The following is an 18,697-nucleotide window of genomic DNA, read 5'->3' as shown; positions in this document are numbered from 1 at the left end:
AATCCTTCTAGCGCCGGCAACTCGGCACCGGGATTCTCCGTGGCATCCTGCCCAGCTGCCCAGCAGGCCTGCGAGGAAAATTCTATCCAGAGGTTGTTGCATCAAGGGTCACGGGGGTAGGAGGACTGCACTCCGCGGAACCCTGTGGTCCGAGTTGGCCCGATGGTGTGCTGCGTTGTGGTTGAGCCCATCCCGAGTAAATCAGCCAAAACTAGCCTCGGTGTATACATCTGCGGTAGTCAGTATTCGCTGGGAAATGCATCCCGCCTATCTCAGCTCTTTGTGGTTATTTTTCATTTTTCATTTTTTTGCCATAAATTTCTGATCGAAGGGTCGTTCATGTGAAAGGGGGAAAGGCCTTTTGGAACACTGATCTGCATGGGACGAATCTGTGACAACGCAAGGGGCCCAGAATGCGCAGTGCCGTTGCCTGTCAACGTGAAGGGCTGCACGGTCAAATCATGCTGCCTCGAGACCCATCTCCTGTCCGGACTGTACAGCCATCAAACTGACAGAGAATGCATCGCGTATCCACCGATCTTCGCAGGCTCGAGTCCCGTACCGCTTCATCGGGCAATTCCATTCGACGGTAAACCCAACCGGGTTGCGTGTCCCAACCGGCTTCAGCACAACCGCCAGCTGAGTTCAGCCCGGGGTGCTCCCAATCAGATACACTCACCCAATAGCGAGGCATAGATTGGTTGCGGATGTCCTGATAGTTTTAGCTCGGTCGAGGTGGCGTCGTCTGGCTCGTGCGAGTTCGTGCCGGATCCTAAGTCTCCGTGTAACGCGGTGATCGTCGTAACACTGTTTACTCGGCGCGATATGAGCTGTCAACGGAGTCTGAGACACTGGACGTCTTTTGTACATGTCCCGTATGTTGTTTCCACTTGCGTTCGAGCTAGTTTTGGGATTACATGATCAGATCGTGCTATACAGTATGTTTCAGTTACCATCTTGCGACGTGTCCAAGACGGAGAGATCAATCAAATGGCTGAATTACTGGAGAGTAATGAAGAATGACTCCCGGATGAGGGCATCAGGGGAGATTCGACACCTGAAAATCCTCAAAATTGGGTTACCTGCCAGTGCTTGTGATTACTTGGAGCAGCGAGTCCACGAGCATGATCTCCCGTATTATTCAAAGGATAAAATCAACGTTATCTGCACTTCAAATGCCTATGTATACCCTAGTCTGTAACAATGAAACCCTGATTATAGTTAAAGTAGCTTTAATTACGCACCAACCCTACCCAGCACTGGGCTTCAACCGGATCGCCAACGCCTCCCCCACAGAACCACCAGATCTCCTCGCCCGAATGCCCGCCTCCATAACCGCCTTCATCTCCTCACTCCCCATGAGAAACGCATGCTCCGCCGCGCTCCCCCAGGACCCTCTGGCTTCGGGATCCGCCCCACGCTCCAGCAGCCACTGCACCCGCTCCACGGCGCCAGCCATAACCGCATACATGATCGGATGGTGCGCTACCAACTCCGTCTCCCCTTTCTGGTTGACGTCAGCCCCTTGCGCAAGCAATATCTCCATGATTGGTATCCTGTCCGTGTACGCTTCTGCCCTAGGCGGACCACGGGGATCTATCGGCAAGGCGCCGGCCGCGTAGTGCAGCGGATACCCGAAGCGGATGTGCGCACCAGCGTCGAAGAGCATGCATACGGTTTCCAGATCCCCTTTTGCGCAGGCGGATTCCAGTGCGGCGCATGAATCGTAGCCTAGTTTGTCGTTTGCGGCGGAGCCGTGTCGCTCCATGCCGAAATTCGGGTTGGCGCCTTTGCCCAGGAACCAGCGGACCAGTGCGGTGTTGGTGACGACTTTCGGGAGGAGCGGTGCCCCGTTCGTCCCTGGGTGGTGGGGGTTCCAGCCGTAGGAAGAGAGCAGTTTGAAGAGGTCGATTTGATGGTGTGCTGGGGCGGCGAGAATCTTCTCGGCCGTGGACCGGGTGATGGGGGCGCCGAGTGAAAGTAGGTATTGGGCGACTTCGATATTAGATGCGGAGAGGGCAGTTTCCAGGCCGAAGTTTAGAGCTTTGGGGGAGTGGGATGTTGATGAGAGGATGGACTCGACTGCTGCGGCGGTTCCTATCTGGCAGGCGGATTGAAAGGTGATGATGCGATGTTTTTGGTCGGAGATGGAAGGTGCTGGGTTGGCGGTATGATTGCCTTGATGGTTCACGGGTGTTCTGATATCTTGTTGCAGTTGCATATCTCGTATGTTGTTGTTGTCCCCGCTTGGTTCGGTTGGATCTCCATTTGCTCGTTGCCTAGCGGCCATCGCTTGTAGGGCCCGTTGCTGTGCCTCGATCATACGTAGACGTTGAAGCTGTTGCTGATACTGTGCGGCACTTTGCATATTGGCCATCCCGCTCATTTCGTGCCTCGATCTGGTGGGCACAGATCAGAGGCGATTATTGGATTATGGGTGTTTTCTCGGACTTTTGTATTGTGCGACCGGCCACTAGCCTTGCCCCCTGAACAGGACAGATTTCTCTAGGTGCGCTCGCGTCAGACTCGGGGAGTTTCTCAGCGAAAGTCTTGTCAGATTTGGTAGATTGTATGCGATAGAGTTATTTATGGGAGGAAAATCGAAATAGATGTGTCGTATGGATGAACATCTCAAGTTGAACAGTAGACTGTGCGACAAACAAGGCAGCAAAGAGCCGCAGCTAGCAGCCTGAAACATCAGGCCATTTGGTCTCGTGCGCCCCAGCAAAAGTTTTTGGGCCATCCCTTATCTTTAAAGAGGTCAGATTTCTTATAATTTTGATTTGGGCTATTCTATGCTTGGTGATTTACTGGCTTGAACGTGATCGGTCTCGTTTATTGACATTTGGTTGGATAAGATAGTGGAAGCGCAACCTGTTGTATATGTTCCATAATCCGAAACCCCTACATCCTTAAAGTGCTAGAAGTAGGAAGTGAAAGAAAAATATAGATAATGACAACAGAAATGGTATCGTATTTGAACAGCTTATCTGCTAGGTCCTGACATCATAACTCATTCATTTATTAGAAAAAACCAATGATATCCACAGCAACCTAGTCCTTCTTTTCCTCGAGCCCTCTCGAGTCTCTAGACGTTCTCACTGGGAGCTCAAAAGCCTGTGGACTTGTATCCATCTCATGGACCTCCGGCCGCTGCGAACCCAATTCAACCTTTCGGCCACTGTTGCGGAATATCGCCCTTGAAAATCGCGCGGATATCGGATCTGGCGGAGCTTCTGGAATACCAGGATGTCGGTTTGCGGCTTTTCGTTTCCGCCTTCGTATAATCAACACATAGATAAGTCCGGCTACAAGTACTGCAGCCCCAGCAACAGATCCGATTGCGGCGCCGGCGATTGTTCCGCCGCTCATGTGTGAACCCGAGTCGGATCCACTGTCCCCCAGCTGGCTGAAGTAGGTTGTGACTTTTTCGTTGCTGAATCCCGTTGCGGGCTCGGTGAGGGTGGCATTTCCCATTGCGCTGTCGCAGTGTCAGTCTCGCTGCGGATTATTTGGGGGATTAGGAGGCAATCTCACCTGCCACCAATGACATCGGTGATCTTAGATGGAAGTGTGTACGCGCCGGCATGGTAATTGAAAACCTTGCCCCATTTTGAGTTATTCAGGTTGAGTATAGCGACGCTTCGATATTCCCAATCACATCCTTGTGTGATATTTTCGTACCTGGCCCCGCCCACGGTCAACATCTGCGAGTTCCCAACGACATGGCAACTATGTGCGTAACGAGGAGGAGGCTCCTTCCATGAGTTTGATCCATGTGAATGAGGGAATGGAGAGGACATAGGTCTGATCATAGGTATCCTTCTCGCCTTTTCCGCCGTATAGGTATATGTTGTGGCTCGAGTTGTCCGGTGCCGATACTGTAACTAGGCAAAAGTCTGTTCGCGGGGCTGGGATATCACCGGTCGTGGTTTGCGTGTACCACGTTCCATCTGAGTTACCACCATCAATGGATGCGATGTCGAGGAAATCAACACTATCGAATGGTACCTGCAGTGACGCTGGATGTGAGTTAATAGCACCTTCCAATCTCGAGTTCGAGGTACTCACATATGTTCCCATGTCTGACAAGGCACTGTTGGTAACCGGTTTCGTCACTCCACCCATTGACACCAGAATTCCCTCGGTCCCAATTTTTGGCAAGTAAACTAACCCGCCCATCGCTCGAGGGTAGTTGTTCAGGGACGATGTGGACAAATTCTTCGCTTCTTGTGTCGTTGTATTGAGAACAATGAGACCGGGCACGTATGTTCGGAAATCTTCATAATACTGATAGTCAGGTGACGAGCCATTGTCGAGGAATCCGTTCAGGTAGAATGCCATTCCTCGACCAGTCGCCTCTGCATATGCGCCTCCAGCTGGTCGAAATGGTACATCCAGCGAGACGTCGAATTGATTCCAGGTATGCCCGGTTGGGTCGACAGACCAGAGCGAGTATGTGGGAGCAGTCGAAAACATAAATCCTGGGAAGGTCTGGTTGGCATATGAAACAGTCCCACCGTACATGTAGACATTAGAGTCGTCTTGCGCTCCGGCATAGAGCGCTCCTCGGATGTTGGACGGAGGGAGGGCCCCGGTCTCTGAATTGACGGTCTTGTTCACTGCAGTGACAGTGATGTTTGTGTCCCAGTTCCAGGATCCATTCATAGGAACCATCACCATGTACGTATCTAGGTAGACAATCAATCAGTTCCGGTGTACGTCCGATGCTCGATTTTGAAAACGCACTGAGTCCGAGAATGGGGTCTCCCTGTTCTGGGTTGCCATGGTTGTTGTATGGAATGAATACCTCAATGCCTCCGTCGATGTAGAGGACATCGTCCTTCACGACAGCTGCGACAGTTAGACTCGCTTCGTGGACTCACGACTCTGCATAGTTTTGAGAGGAGATTCACGAACACTGATGCCATAACCTCTGGCAGAAGTTCTTGATCGGGTCGATACTTAACGTGGAGGAATTCGATGCCCCGATAGCCCCGTCTGAGAAGATGAGGACTGTCGCAATGAACCACCACATTGTTGCATCTTCGGAGGAGCAAACTGGAGGAAGCCGATCAAAATCACCACATCCAATTTGAACAGTTAGACGCAATGCGGGTCATATCCGGGGCCCTGAGCAAATTATAACGATATTCAAGCAAGCCAGACTCCCTCCGGCCTTGCGACCTTTTGGGCCCGGCCCCGAGAAGTGAAATACCGGGCAACCAGTCAGACGGGGCCGCGATCTGTTCGGCTCGCGAGCTGCATCCGCCGCTGGTTAGCGTGACCTCCGTCGTACATCAGATCCACTGTAGCCTGCGGCCCGGTGATGGATTGGTTTGCGTCTATGTGCAATAAGGTGTACGGATAAAATTGTCGGTTAAAAGGCCCTAACCCATAATATACTATAGTTGAGAGACCGTCGAGTCTAGCATGTTCGGCGGCGTACCAATTCGTGAGCGAGGAAAATGAAAATAAAGATGAAAATTTGTCTTCCACGCTAATGTCCATCTGTTCGACTTTTTCTCAGCCACCGGGGTGGTTCTATCGGTGATTGGTTGCTTAGTTACATCAACAATCTGCGTGGTGATCCGATGTCGCTGAGGAGTAACTGCAATAAGCGATCGGCATCTCGATGCATGGTGGCTGCTGGGACTGTCCATAGCGTATGCACACTGTCGGGTCGCTCGTCGTGACCATTCATTGAAGCTCCTGAGGGGCAGTCTGGGGCTTGTCGTTGCGGCACGGCAGTAATGACCCCTCGGCGGAATTGCGAGATGGCCGTCCTCTGCCCTCCAGTATGGTTCTGGTGTGTTTGCCTTACCCGGTGCTCTGCGGCGGCGTCTACATTTTGCGACCCAGCGCCCAGTGCCCGGTTTGATTTAGGTATTATCGCCCGGGTCTGCGCTTGAAACACCACGTTGGAGTCCGAATTAGCCCCAGCGTTCACATATCGGAGTCTCGTGAAAGTTTTTCCGTTGAGGAGCTGTGGGTTGTACTGCGGATCGTGGGTGCTCAAATCATCCTAATTCTGGCGAGATTTTGGGACAGGCTTGCACTAGCGAGTCATAGCTGCACACACATGCAGCCCTTGTCTTCCAGCCAGCACGATAGCGTCTTGGTCTAGGGGAACCGTTCTTGCACGTGCATGTGGCTCGCTCTGATTCGATGGGTCGTCAGAATGGTCGCTGATTGATATTGTTCTGCTGGGGGCAAGGGTTCACAGTATATCGAAACAGCCAGCAATAATAACAAGCCCAGCCCAATGCTTTCCCCTCGGTCTTGCCGGCAGGGGGCGCATGATGCATTCAGCCCAATCGTTTCCATGCGCTTCCAACTACTTTCATCTCATGGAGGGTGTCATTTTATTGTGGCTTTGGGCCGTGTTTTGTCTTAGTGCGCACTGGTGATTTGCCGGAGTGCGGTCGGCGAGTCCGGCCTGGGCGAGCGCGATAAGGTGGACATTCGGTGACATGGCGTTGCCGGCGATGGGGGTTCTCTATTGCAGATAGAGCTGCGGGAGGGGGGAAGGGGGGAGGATGTGACATCGATCCCAGCTTCTCTCCGCTCTTGTTCGAGGCGTGGTTTGAAGTGTTTTTTTACTTCGGTGTGACAGACTGCTTCGGCCATTTCCCATCATAGGAACCGTCGTAGTATTTTAGTATATGTAACCCTAATTTTTCGCAACGAATCTTTCTCGTCAGGGTAACCTAGTGGCTTATTCGGGATCTAAAAAACAAGTGCTTCCGGTTCGATTTCGTCAACCATCGTCTTCTCGGACCACTGATCATACCAACATCTGGTAGTGGCGACAGGAATACAATGCAAAATAATAATTTTGCTGTTATTTTTTTACATTTAGCTGTTGGAATTATCTCCTTGTGATGATTTTTGAACATTTGGTTTTAATCATGCTTGTTACATTGATGGTGATATATATTTGTAGTGTAACACACCACCATCTTTCCAGAGAAACCCAACATCAGACCCAATCATTTTGAACGATGATCAAACACAACAAGATCTCGCCCGGGACATAAACTACTACCTAAAAATCATTGAATTGAATTACCAGCTTGCTCATTCGCGTAAAAATGCGTTGAAGATCAGGAAGCGATATTCGAAGTACATGGGCTGCGATACTGCCAGACAACAACAGACGGGGACCAACATTCATGGATTGAAATCGCGCCTGAGCCAACACAGCCAAAAGTAATTACGTTCAAGAATAGAAGCCTGTAGGAATTATCATATTTGTTAATAAGTATCATTTTATCAAGAACTACTACTGGACTTTCATTTCATCTGATCAACACCGAGGGGTGTGCGACTGGTCCCGGGAACGCGGGTAAGCTCACGGCCCAACGACCAAAGCACCGGAGACATCGCGACGCGTCATAAACACGACACATCACAACACATCGCCACAAACGCGCAGACAAACAACGCAGATACTGGCCGAAAAGTAGAAGACTGCTAAAACTTCAACCAGAACCAAGTTCCACAGATTTACAAGGACAAGATGCGTATTTCAAAATTGTATTCGTATCGGATCACACCTCGTTTCGAGTGTGTCACTTCCACCTAAAGTGGTGCCAGCCATATTGTAAGAAGGCCGCTATGATACAGGAAAGCTCAGAGAAGCGAACACTGTAGTGGACGCAAAAGTGGTAGTCGTTGTAAAGAAAAGCAAACCCAAGACCCATGACGATTGTTAAAAAATCAGATAAACACCCCAACGTCCCGTCGTACCGTGAACCCGGAAAATAGAAAGCAAAAAGACGCGTTTAGCCGCCGAAACCGTAGAGGGTACCTGGGAATGGTCAGCAAGAAATACAAGAAAACAAGAGGCGGAAGAAACATACGGCCCTGGCGCTTGAGAGCGTAGACAACGTCGAGGGAGGTGACGGTCTTGCGCTTGGCGTGCTCAGTGTAGGTGACAGCATCACGGATGACACCCTCGAGGAAGGTCTTGAGGACACCACGGGTCTCCTCGTAGATCATGGCGGAGATACGCTTGACACCACCACGGCGGGCGAGACGGCGAATGGCGGGCTTGGTGATACCCTGGATGTTGTCGCGCAAGATCTTGCGGTGACGCTTGGCGCCACCCTTGCCGAGACCCTTGCCACCCTTTCCACCTGTTGAAACGCGTGAGATGGATGTGCCGATGTGAAGCTGGAGCGGGGGAAACCCGCTGGGGGGAGACAACTTACGGCCAGACATGATGAATTAGTGTGAAGGTAAATAAAAGGTTGGTTGAAAAAGTGGGTAAAAGACTTGTGTTGTCGACGAGAGATGGAGAAGAGAAGAAAAGTCTGAGACGAAAGGATATTTGTATTGTATCGGGGTGGACGGCCAGGGATCAGTCGGCAGGCGCAGAATCACGCGCTAGTGAGCGGATCCACCAATCAGCGCACCGTGATCCGAGGCATTGGTGTGATCTGCCGGATGCCCCAGGCTGGGGCGGTGAACCATGATTGATGCTGGGCAATCTGGCAGGCCCTTTCTGATCGGCCACATGCCATTGATGATCGGAGGAAAAATCAGGGGGCATTCCGGGCAGTGGCACGACCGGCTCGAATAGCGAGATCAACGATCCAGCCTCCCTAGCGACGAGGATCAGAAGCAAAGGGGATGGCATTCTACACTTCTGATCCTAGTCGCTGATTGGTTGCTGGCGGGAGACTCGCTTAGCATAAAATCAATGAGTAATCTGGCCAATCAAGGCGCTGATCTGAACATCCATTTTGCCTGTGGAAGTTGCGTCCTGCGCCCGCCTTGCTGCTCCACACGGTGATTCGCCCAACCGCCCTTCCAGATCACTCCCCCCCGGTGCCTCCCTACAAATAGTACTCTTCCCCCACCCGTCTCACTTCCCTTCTTCATCCACTCTCGCCAACTCACTTCGACACTCCATCCCTTTCCATCAAAAATCATCAAAGATGGCTCGTACCAAGCAGACTGCCCGTAAGTTACCCTTCCTCTTATCTTCCCTTGCCCTCCACTGGTGCCCACTCTTCCCCAGTCGAGGTGACTGGCCCGTCTGCCACCCTCACTGCCTGGAGAGAGGGGTTCTTTTGACGCGACGCGTCCAGCATCCCACAACATCACGCTAACAACCTAAACAGGTAAGTCCACTGGTGGCAAGGCCCCCCGTAAGCAGCTTGCCTCCAAGGCTGCTCGCAAGGCCGCCCCCTCCACCGGCGGTGTCAAGAAGCCCCACCGCTACAAGCCCGGTAAGTGACACCAACATCGTCGTGGTCTCGTCGTCGATTCATACTGACAGTCAATCATAGGTACCGTCGCTCTCCGTGAGATTCGTCGCTACCAGAAGTCCACTGAGCTGCTCATCCGCAAGCTCCCCTTCCAGCGTCTGGTCCGTGAGATCGCCCAGGACTTCAAGTCCGATCTCCGCTTCCAGTCCTCCGCCATCGGTGCCCTCCAGGAGTCCGTTGAGGCCTACCTGGTCTCCCTGTTCGAGGACACCAACCTGTGTGCCATCCACGCCAAGCGTGTCACCATCCAGTCCAAGGACATCCAGCTGGCCCGCCGCCTCCGTGGCGAGCGCTCTTAAATGCCCTAATCCTCGGCATTGAGGGTGGCTGATTTCTGGCTTCACACTTCTGGGAAGGCGATACGGGGTTTCTGATTTCATTTTTATTCACGACTGGCGATAACATGATGGGTTTTGCTTTCCAATATTCCTGGGTTTCGGAATCGGGTTGTTTCTGAACTTTGCTTTTATTTTATGCGCGGATCAATTCTACTGCCAACCCCTTCAATGCGGGCAATGGTTCAGTCATGGGCATGTACATTAGGAAATTCCATCTCATGACATAGACGCTGAAATGCGATCTTCTATGAACAACCCAGTCCATGTCGCAAGACTCGTGTAGTTCCCCTTCCGCCTGTAGAATTCGAGTCGCAGCCTACCTTGAAGTACCTTCCGAGGGATCTCTTCGACGTGTTGTTACGATAATCATGGCTAGCGTGTTTTCAGGTCTCCACAGTCGCGTTTGGGTGAAGCCGGCCCCGACCGTGTTGAGATCGTGAGATCGCGACCGTGGCCGCAGTTCGAAGCCCATGTCAGGAGACTGTTGATGTCTTTCACAGTGGCCACTAATTTAGGAGCGCTACTCGTAGTATCACCCCTCTGATTTTCGGGTATACCGTGAGACCTATTCTAGTAACCTTGGAGCCTTTCAACGAGTCCTCTCCAAGCTACCCCGTGTACTTTGACTAGAGTGGACCAGTTCCCCTGAAACCATACAAGCCAGGAAAACTCCTATGCAATGAACCTCTTTGCAACGCCATCACCTCTACTCAAGAAACAAGCAACAGATATACTCAAAACCATACATTTTGGAGTGAAACGCCCGGCATCCCGTAGACAGGACGATGAGCGGCATCGAGGATCAGATTCTGGCGGGGCTCTGCAGTGCGACCGTGTTGGAATGCACGGCCAGGGCAACCGGCGTCGCACGATTTTGTAGGCTGATCAGGGTTCTTACGACAAGAGTCTACTGCTGGGTTTCATCTAGATTCGGGTTTTTGATACCACCGCTCTCTTCGGACTGTCGTGAAGCTCTCCGGACGCGGCTCCTTGTGCCTGAACCTCCCTGCCTGGCTGCATCTGCCAACTCCACGGCGGACGTCACCGGAACCACTTGTGTGGCCTGAGGCACCATTACAGAGAACACATTCTTTGATCCTGCATGCTACACTTTCTTTTAGACAAGGAAACTTTCATGTAAGAATGTATAGGAGAAGAGAATTATGATAGTATGCATTTTACTCCATATCATTTTGATTGCAAACGGGGATCATGACTTTCTTTCGTCTGCATGCGAGTGGGGCGGGAGGGGCAATATGGGAGAACCCCCAAACGGTTTCTGCCTGATAATCGAGGCACCAAAGGTGAAAAAAGGCAGAAACAAATCCCAGCCTGCACAAATTGATGTGGGAGGTTTGGTCACCTCCTTCGACGGTTCTCAAGAATTTTCGCCACCTACCCAGGCTGTGGCGTCACCGAGCCGCGGTTGCGCCTGTCCCCGGCTTTGTATTCTGACTCACTGCCATGAGAGACCGCTGATTCCGGTTCTGGTGTAGATCCGGGTCATTTTCTTTTGTGTGATACGCAGAAAACTGGCTATTTGAGGCAAGTGGCGCTGTGGGAGTACCGATAATGAGCGTTTCACAATATCGTCGCTTTGGGGCTCCAGGCTCGTCACCTGATCTCGAAGGCGGTTTCGGGCAGCATTTGATTCGGTGTGTTCCTTGAGGGCTTCAGTTCTGATGTTATTTGCACATGGGATTGGTGGAATTCCTTCCGCTCTTGAAATGGTAGCCTGATTCTACTCGGGGCATAGAGTACGTGGATGTGCAAGTAACTGTACACCTTGGATCGAAATCAGTTTCACCACTTGGACATGGAGATTCTTTCTCGAACCCTATGATGGCACACGCTAATCTTTATCCCGCTTGGCCTTGTTTCAGGTGTCGAATATTGAAAGATAGTATCATGCGGGCTCACATTAATACATTACATGAAACGCGTTTACACTTCCTCCTGCTACGTCGTTGCCCCTTACGGCACGCTCCCTACTCTTGCGTCATCTTTCTTCTTATATTTGGTAGCAGCGCTTGTCGAGTGGTATACATAGTCAATTTTCATTGCTTTATGCTCTCTCAGGTACAGGATGGATCGAAATTAGTTTCACCACTTGCACACTTGAGGTTCTTTCCCGAACCCTGGTTAGAAGCACACTAATCTGTATTTCGCTTAGCTGAATTCAAAGGTCGAATTGTACCGAGTGACGCCATCATGCGAGGTTTATCTAATAAATCATATGAATTACCAGAACCAATGATACTGCTATTAGCCTGTTTCTCAGATTATTCTTTAGTAATCCTCATTCCAACGGGTTTTTAGTATATATAGAATTTAGAGACGATAATGGAAACTTTTAGACCCCACTCAACAAAGAGAACTTGGTTAGGCGGTGTTTCTCCTCCAGATGACCTTCAGCGGCCCAAATATCAATCACACCCAGGAAAAGTCCGGCTCGCACAGCGCCCCTCTCTGGAACGGGTTCAACCTTAATGCAACGCACACCTGGTTTATTCGGCCTACTTTCCAAATCCGAGATCGGAAAGTAAAGCATTGACGAAGGTTCTAAGACATCGACGGGCAGCACGCGAATGTATCCGAATCCATCGTCAGTAGGAACCTGCTCATAATCCCGATAGAGCGCGGTGCTGTTCTTCCTAAGTTGTAACATGGCAAACGGCGCCCCAGTCTCTGTTTGAATATGGATGGCGTCCGTCCTGTTCTCAGAAGGAGGACCTACCCAAGACAGTCTAGGGAGACCTTGCTTCCAGTGGACGTCGAAGAAAATCCCCAGGGGCAGGTACATGCCGTCGGCCAGTCGTGTGTGCCATGCATGTGCCGCAATGTCCTTGTTATCCTCACTAAGGCCTGCCACTAGCAGTAGAGACCACTTGTGCTTTTTCAGCAGGTGCCCAAAGAAGGTGATCTTTACCTGCTCCATCTTTTTTCCGTCGTCATACGGGGGGTAGGAATTGTGTCTATCCCCAGCGCTCCCAGTAACGCCCAGCACTCGTCCTCCTTGACCCCGTAGAACCGTGATTTCTTGCCGGCTAGGATGTACAGCGGCGAGCTCTTGGTGTATGCAATTAACCCTGAGCGCACAAGAGAGGACAAGAACATGGCAAGCTTTTTGTAGTTCTCTTTGGAGTGACGGATGAACTGGACCACTTCATCATAATCACCACCATCATGCACCTCGCTAATCTTCATAAAAGCCGCAGCAATTCGGATCGCAAACGTTGTCAGCCCGGCAGTAAGGTCGATAACAGAGGCGTACCCGTCGTTGTGTATGAATCGATCATCTCTCAATGCCTCACCTGTGTGATCTAGCAGAATACCTTCGCTTAGAAGAACCCCCTCTTGTAGTGTCCATCCAGAGCTTAGCCAATGCTCTTTCTCTTGCGCGACTCTGACGAGATTTTCAAGCTCCAAAATATATTTTTCAAGGTTATCCTTTGGCACCTCGTTCTTCAGTAACAGCTTGACCGCCGAGTTTTCGCCCCACGTCGTGGAATGAAGCCATACAAGGCTCTTCTTCGCCCCAGCGTAAATAGCCCTGTATTTCATTGTACTCAGCATCCTGGTCATGAGCCGGGGAGGGCAAGCAAGATGAAAACACTTACATCTGTTTGCCGACCTCTTCCCTTTTGGCCTTTTCGTGGTCGGGCGTCAGGGACCGTCCCTGAGGGACACACATCCAATCCCACCAAACATAGCGGAGATGCATGCTTTCAACTACTCGTCGAGCTAGCTCTACAGGCATGTTCTCCACAGTGGGCACCGACCAGTGTAGGTTATCTGGGACGCCAACAGCAGGCTTATCCCAGTCAGCCCACCGACCCCAGGTGTAGGACATGATGCCGTAGCCGTCGCGTTGCACCTCCTTATAGACATCACCATAATCACAGATTTTCCACCGTTCGGTGTCAAGTAGCCACTTTGGGTGAGCAGGTTCGTTTTCGGGGATAGTTGCGGGCACCCAGAGATGGTAGCGGCTTAGGTTTGAAGGTGGTATAGTCGTGCCCATTTTATAGAATTTTCAATAATATCCCTAAGAAGGGCAAATTCGCTTTCACCGGCAGGCGGACTAAACCGTCAAGGTTTGTTGGAGAAATCTTTCCGGTTGATTTGGAACCGATTTCTAGTTATTTTTCTATGTCAAATCTGAACATATTCCGCTTCAAGCTTGGGACTTCACGTACCTGTCACCCACCCCGCGATTACAGTGGGAAATCTCAGAATTGGGCTCCTGATACTCAAGAGCGCAACTATGCCGGTCACCTGTATGGCCAATTCTTTCTGATTTCAAGCCTGTTCGCTCCTCTGGTAAATTTGGAACAGGATCCCCGCTCGTCCGTGGCGTGTCATATGAGTTCTCAGCACGCGCTCTGCTTAAAAGTAAGGTACTAGGTTATTTTAAAAGTAGTATTCTGATATTTTTGATGATGGGGGTATAAATAGTTAATACTGTGCCAACGTATATCTCCATCTTGGTTGCATCATGACGCTTTGAACTATCTGTCACCTACGTCACCAATACTATCCAAATAGCCTACCTAACAAGTCACCCAGTTGGAGGTCAATGCTACTTTCTCATGCTCCGCCGGGTGCTTTGCATCGAAGTTCTGCAGTGGCCGCTAGGAGATCACTTACGTCACCACTAAATCCGGGGCTTTCCCGCAAAAATCTCATTAGGACAGATATAAAGGGTACTAATACTCGATAATTGCGTCAGGGTCGGATCAGGCTGGTCTATATTGTTTCTCGCATGTTATCAACAATTATGGGCCAACAAATTTCGTCTGCTATTGACAGTATCCAAAACGACACCGAGAAGCAGCAGTTGGCCAATGATGCCTTAAACCAGATGCAGGAGCTGGGACACCAGCAGGTTAATTCGTTTATGAATGATGTTACGTGAGTCATAGCTGACCAGCTCGATATATGAATTACTTTCGAACGAGATACTTATGTCTTCGAAACCCCGTCAGGAACAACGCAGTCAACGCCAAGCTGATTCCTGTTGGCCAGATCCTCCACCAGGAGTCTATTGTTCGGTGCAGCATCTCGACCAAGCCGTCGGACATTGGCCAGGAGATTACCAAGTCGTTTGGCCTCTTTGTCAAGGGAGATCTGGCTAATGCCATTGGCACTGTTGTCAAGGACGGCTTAGACGCGCTTATCGGTTCATACGAAGGCAACCGGTCAGAAAGGACCAGCTAGTATGTCACTCACTCCCAGGCCCACTTGAGGGCTACGATCAGTGACCTGTCAAACTAACAGCAGATGACAAAGTACCATCACGACTGGAAGTCTCGGGGGGATCCAACGCGTTGACATTCGGATGTTTGCCTGGAAGTACACTTCAAAGCAACTAGTAAATATCGCCAAGGATATGCTTGCTGTGGCAGTCATTATCTCGTCCGTGGACCCCAAGCAGGTGACACCATTTTCCATTCGATCGTTGGTTCAGGAGCAATACGGGAATATGCCAGTTGATAAGCAGCAGGCAGTATTGAAGACCATTTTAGACGCAAGGAAGGAAGCCCGCGATTTAGGGGACTAGGTCAATGCTGGTATTTCCCTTTTAAACTGAGTGGCCAAGCGTATTTCATACAAACTTTGGTATATTATTTGCCATGGGCGCATCGGTCTGTCATATTTACCGCGCGTATAGGTGTCGGTAGCGAGTAAAGTGAACGTGGGTTTTTAATTATTACGATTGCTTAAGACCGAGCGGGGTAGACCTCTGCAAACGGGCTTTGTGAGCCTGACCTTCTGATCGCGGCCCGGCTCGCCGCGGATCCACAGGCCTGATACCTAAGGCCCGGCACGGCTCACGAATAAGGTGTGGATGTCCGCGGATATCCAATATGGATTTTCTTGGCAACATAATTATTACACTTAACCCATTTCGGCATGTACAAATTGGATGATTCAGCTTACTATTTTAGTTAACTAACGTAATCCCTAAGCGAGTGAGTCACCCAAGCGAGTGAGTCAGAAATCGCGATCGTGCCCCACCGCGTCAACTTCCTCACTTCAACAACCTACCATGCCTCCAATTCGCAGTCAATATTCAAGAAATTCTGTTGAGCAAGAGGGTAGGATTCAGCTCGCGATAAAAGCTCATCAGAACAAAGAAATTCCATCGATTCGCGAAGCTGCGCGCCGATTTCAAGTACCTCATGCAACTCTTCAACGTCGATGCAATGGCCAACCCTTTCGCGTCGAAACGCGCGCCAACAATCATAAATTGACTGCAAATGAGGAGAAATCGCTCCTAGAGTGGATTCTCTCTATGGATGCGCGTGGATCAGCTCCCCGACCTAGCATGGTGAGGAATATGGCCAATATTCTCTTAGCAGAGCGCAGTTGTCAGACTGTTGGACGCGATTGGCCTACCAACTACATTAAGCGCCATCCTCAGCTCAAAAGCCGCTATTCTCGTCGATACGACTATCAGAGAGCAAAATGCGAAGATCCAAGAGTTATCCAACCTTGGTTCGACCTTGTACGACGCACGATCGATGAGAATGGTATCCAACCGGAGGATATCTATAATTTTGATGAAACTGGCTTCGCGATGGGCCTTATAGCTACTGCTAAAGTGGTTACAAGAGCTGAATACTACGGTCGGAGGTCAGTTCTACAGCCAGGGACTCGCGAATGGGTCACATCGATCGAATGTGTGAATTCAACAGGCTTCGTGCTCCCGCCGACGATTATCTTTAAAGCGAAAACCTATCACTACGAAGCTTGGTACGACGACCTACCGAATAGTTGGCGAATCGAAACCAGTGATAATGGCTGGACTACAGACGCAATTGGCCTACGATGGCTAGAAAAGGTATTTATCCCTACAACTAGTAGTCATACTAGGGGTAAATATCGACTACTAGTCCTCGATGGCCACGGAAGTCATTTAACCCCCCATTTTGATCGATTATGCTGTCAAAACGACATCATTCCAATTTGTATGCCTGCGCATTCGTCACATCTACTACAGCCTTTAGATATAGGCTGTTTTGCCCCCCTAAAGCGAGCATATGGGGGGATGATTGAGGCTAAAGCGCGATGCAATATAAACCATATCGACAAGCTTGATTTCCTTGCAGCATTCCCTAAGGCCCGCGCAGATGCTTTTAAACCAGAGACTATTCAAAATGCATTCGCTGCAGCTGGTTTAGTACCATATGATCCAGGCCAGGTCATTTCAAAGCTCGATATCCAACTTCAGACACCTACCCCCATAGGTAGTCGACCAGGGAGCCAATCGAGCGCATGGAGCCCTAAAACGCCAGCAAATCTCAAACAATTAAATCGACAAGCTTCATCAATCAAGGCATTCCTTAGAAAACGCTCACAAAGCCATCCAACGCCTACGAATACCGCTATTGATAAGCTCCTTAAGGGCTATCAGTCATCATTGCATTCCAACGCAATCCTTCTACAGGAAAATCGCGATTTACGGGCTGCAAATGAGACACAAAAGCAAAAGCGCAAGAAATCAACAAAGCGCATTGCTCGATCAGAAGGATTTTCGACTCAGGAGGCCAGGGAGGCTTTTAATAATCCAAACCAGGCTATTGAAGCTCCTATTGCACCCCCCGCGGAACCAACAACCTCAACTTCCCAGCCAATCAGACGCGCTCCACCGCGATGCAGCGACTGCAATCAAGTAGGGCATAAAAGAACGCACTGCCCTAATAGGTCTAACAGGTAGAAATTTGAAATTAACGGCGTTGGTGGTTTAATAAATTGGTTTAAAATAAGAGTAGTTGGTTTTCTGACTCACTCGCTTGGGTGACTCACTCGCTTAGGGATTACGTTAACTAACTAACATACGTCCGTTTTAGTTAACATAATTTGAAAATCTCTCAGATATTTTGATACTGAGTAGCGAGGTGCCCGATTTCAAATGTAATGTGCGGCCTGAGTGATCGCCAACGGCATAAACTCTAGCACGGCTACTAACTGTAGACTTTCTTGACTATCCCCTGTTTGTTGAAGTTTTTTCCGGAGAAGCTCCAACGCCTCAGACCTTTGCATCGGTTTCACATCAACTAGATCATCATGATCGACTAGCTTTAATGCGATCTCTCTGATCCGACTCATAATAATCATAGATCCATTTTGGCTTCAAGGAACGTATTCCAATAGCGGTTTTGTCGACGGAGTCATTGGGCCTTTCGTCGGGTCTCCCTTCTCTACTCCTCGAATGGAGCATAGGAACTTGTCATCATCGGCATTGTCAAGTATACAAATCCATTTCCCTTTGTTCTCATCCCGAAGCCAGTCCTCGACCAGTTTAAATATGTTAACCTTTGGATCCTGACGACCTGTTATTTTTTAATTGGTCTGAGATATCCCAAAAACTTTGCTCGAATCTAGCTTCGTTATTCGTATGAATCCAGAAAACCCAGGTTGCTGGCGATTCGGATCGGACCTGGTACGAGTACTTGATGGCAAGTTGTGATTTCCTTCAAGTTGTGAGCAACGAACAACGTATTGGTCCCTCTACACTCACCCAGCTCCACCGAGGCCGACCAACGCTATTCTCGACCCAGGCACTGAGTTTTCCTCACGAATTCGATGAAGTAGAGGGTTGCGACTGACGAATTCTGGATCGCGCGGGAATGGGACAGTCGATAGAGGACTAGGTGGGGTTTCTGGTCGCTCTGGTGTGGGCAGCGGTCATTAGTAAGTCGGCCTTTCGATCATGTGCGGTTCCTGACTCACCCGGCAGGGGATGGAATTCGGCGTTGATCGATCCATGGTTGTCTCCGATCTGAAGCCCATGATTGTTGCCACAGAAAGATTTCGATGCCATGATTGAGTGAATTCGCGTCGTACGGATTCCATTCGAAGCGCCGTGGTCTTCTCCCCAGTTCAAGCAGGACAAGGCGAATTCCCCTTCTGTTTGCCTTGTTTGCAGGATCAACGTTCTAGAAGCCATCGAGACCATACAAACTTATAAGGATGCTATTTTTACGCTGTCATTTAAAATCGTACTGGAATACTGCCAAGAAAGGGGTTCGGGGGTAGATAACCGTAATAGGTATAGCGAAGTTTCAAAAGAGG

The 18,697-nt window shown here is 50.1% G+C and overlaps 6 protein-coding genes across 6 annotated transcripts; 2 read left to right on the top strand and 4 right to left on the bottom strand.

The window, feature by feature from the left end:
- Window positions 1-1,249: 1,249 nt before the first annotated feature.
- On the bottom strand, window positions 1,250-2,368 carry N7532_011417 (ankyrin repeat domain-containing protein; the record flags this gene model as incomplete). The annotated part of the gene is made up of 1 exon (XM_056623908.1): window positions 1,250-2,368. One exon carries the CDS (start codon window positions 2,366-2,368, stop codon window positions 1,250-1,252), a length of 1,119 nt encoding a protein of 372 aa, XP_056468896.1.
- Window positions 2,369-3,054: 686 nt separating this feature from the next.
- N7532_011416 (putative cell wall anchored protein) lies at window positions 3,055-5,038 on the bottom strand (the record flags this gene model as incomplete). The annotated part of the gene is made up of 5 exons (XM_056623907.1): window positions 3,055-3,481; window positions 3,538-3,642; window positions 3,734-4,691; window positions 4,750-4,854; window positions 4,921-5,038. 5 exons carry the CDS (start codon window positions 5,036-5,038, stop codon window positions 3,055-3,057), a joined length of 1,713 nt encoding a protein of 570 aa, XP_056468895.1.
- Window positions 5,039-7,787: 2,749 nt separating this feature from the next.
- Window positions 7,788-8,226, bottom strand: N7532_011415 (histone H4; the record flags this gene model as incomplete). Its single annotated transcript, XM_056623906.1, has 3 exons — window positions 7,788-7,813; window positions 7,866-8,141; window positions 8,217-8,226. 3 exons carry the CDS (start codon window positions 8,224-8,226, stop codon window positions 7,788-7,790), a joined length of 312 nt encoding a protein of 103 aa, XP_056468894.1.
- Window positions 8,227-8,945: 719 nt separating this feature from the next.
- Window positions 8,946-9,577, top strand: hhtA (histone H3; the record flags this gene model as incomplete). The annotated part of the gene is made up of 3 exons (XM_056623905.1): window positions 8,946-8,970; window positions 9,132-9,239; window positions 9,300-9,577. 3 exons carry the CDS (start codon window positions 8,946-8,948, stop codon window positions 9,575-9,577), a joined length of 411 nt encoding a protein of 136 aa, XP_056468893.1.
- A 2,392-nt stretch (window positions 9,578-11,969) lies between these two features.
- On the bottom strand, window positions 11,970-13,640 carry N7532_011413 (uncharacterized protein; the record flags this gene model as incomplete). Its single annotated transcript, XM_056623904.1, has 4 exons — window positions 11,970-12,085; window positions 12,137-12,481; window positions 12,574-13,169; window positions 13,237-13,640. 4 exons carry the CDS (start codon window positions 13,638-13,640, stop codon window positions 11,970-11,972), a joined length of 1,461 nt encoding a protein of 486 aa, XP_056468892.1.
- Window positions 13,641-14,396: 756 nt separating this feature from the next.
- N7532_011412 (uncharacterized protein) lies at window positions 14,397-14,836 on the top strand (the record flags this gene model as incomplete). The annotated part of the gene is made up of 2 exons (XM_056623903.1): window positions 14,397-14,530; window positions 14,605-14,836. 2 exons carry the CDS (start codon window positions 14,397-14,399, stop codon window positions 14,834-14,836), a joined length of 366 nt encoding a protein of 121 aa, XP_056468891.1.
- Between the last annotated feature and the right edge of the window lie 3,861 nt (window positions 14,837-18,697).

This window comes from Penicillium argentinense, assembly GCF_028826775.1.
Source record: "Penicillium argentinense strain IBT 30761 chromosome Unknown utg000011l_segment0_segment0, whole genome shotgun sequence".
Taxonomy (NCBI): Eukaryota; Fungi; Ascomycota; class Eurotiomycetes; order Eurotiales; family Aspergillaceae; genus Penicillium; species Penicillium argentinense.
This window is presented reverse-complemented; position numbering and strand designations above follow the sequence as displayed.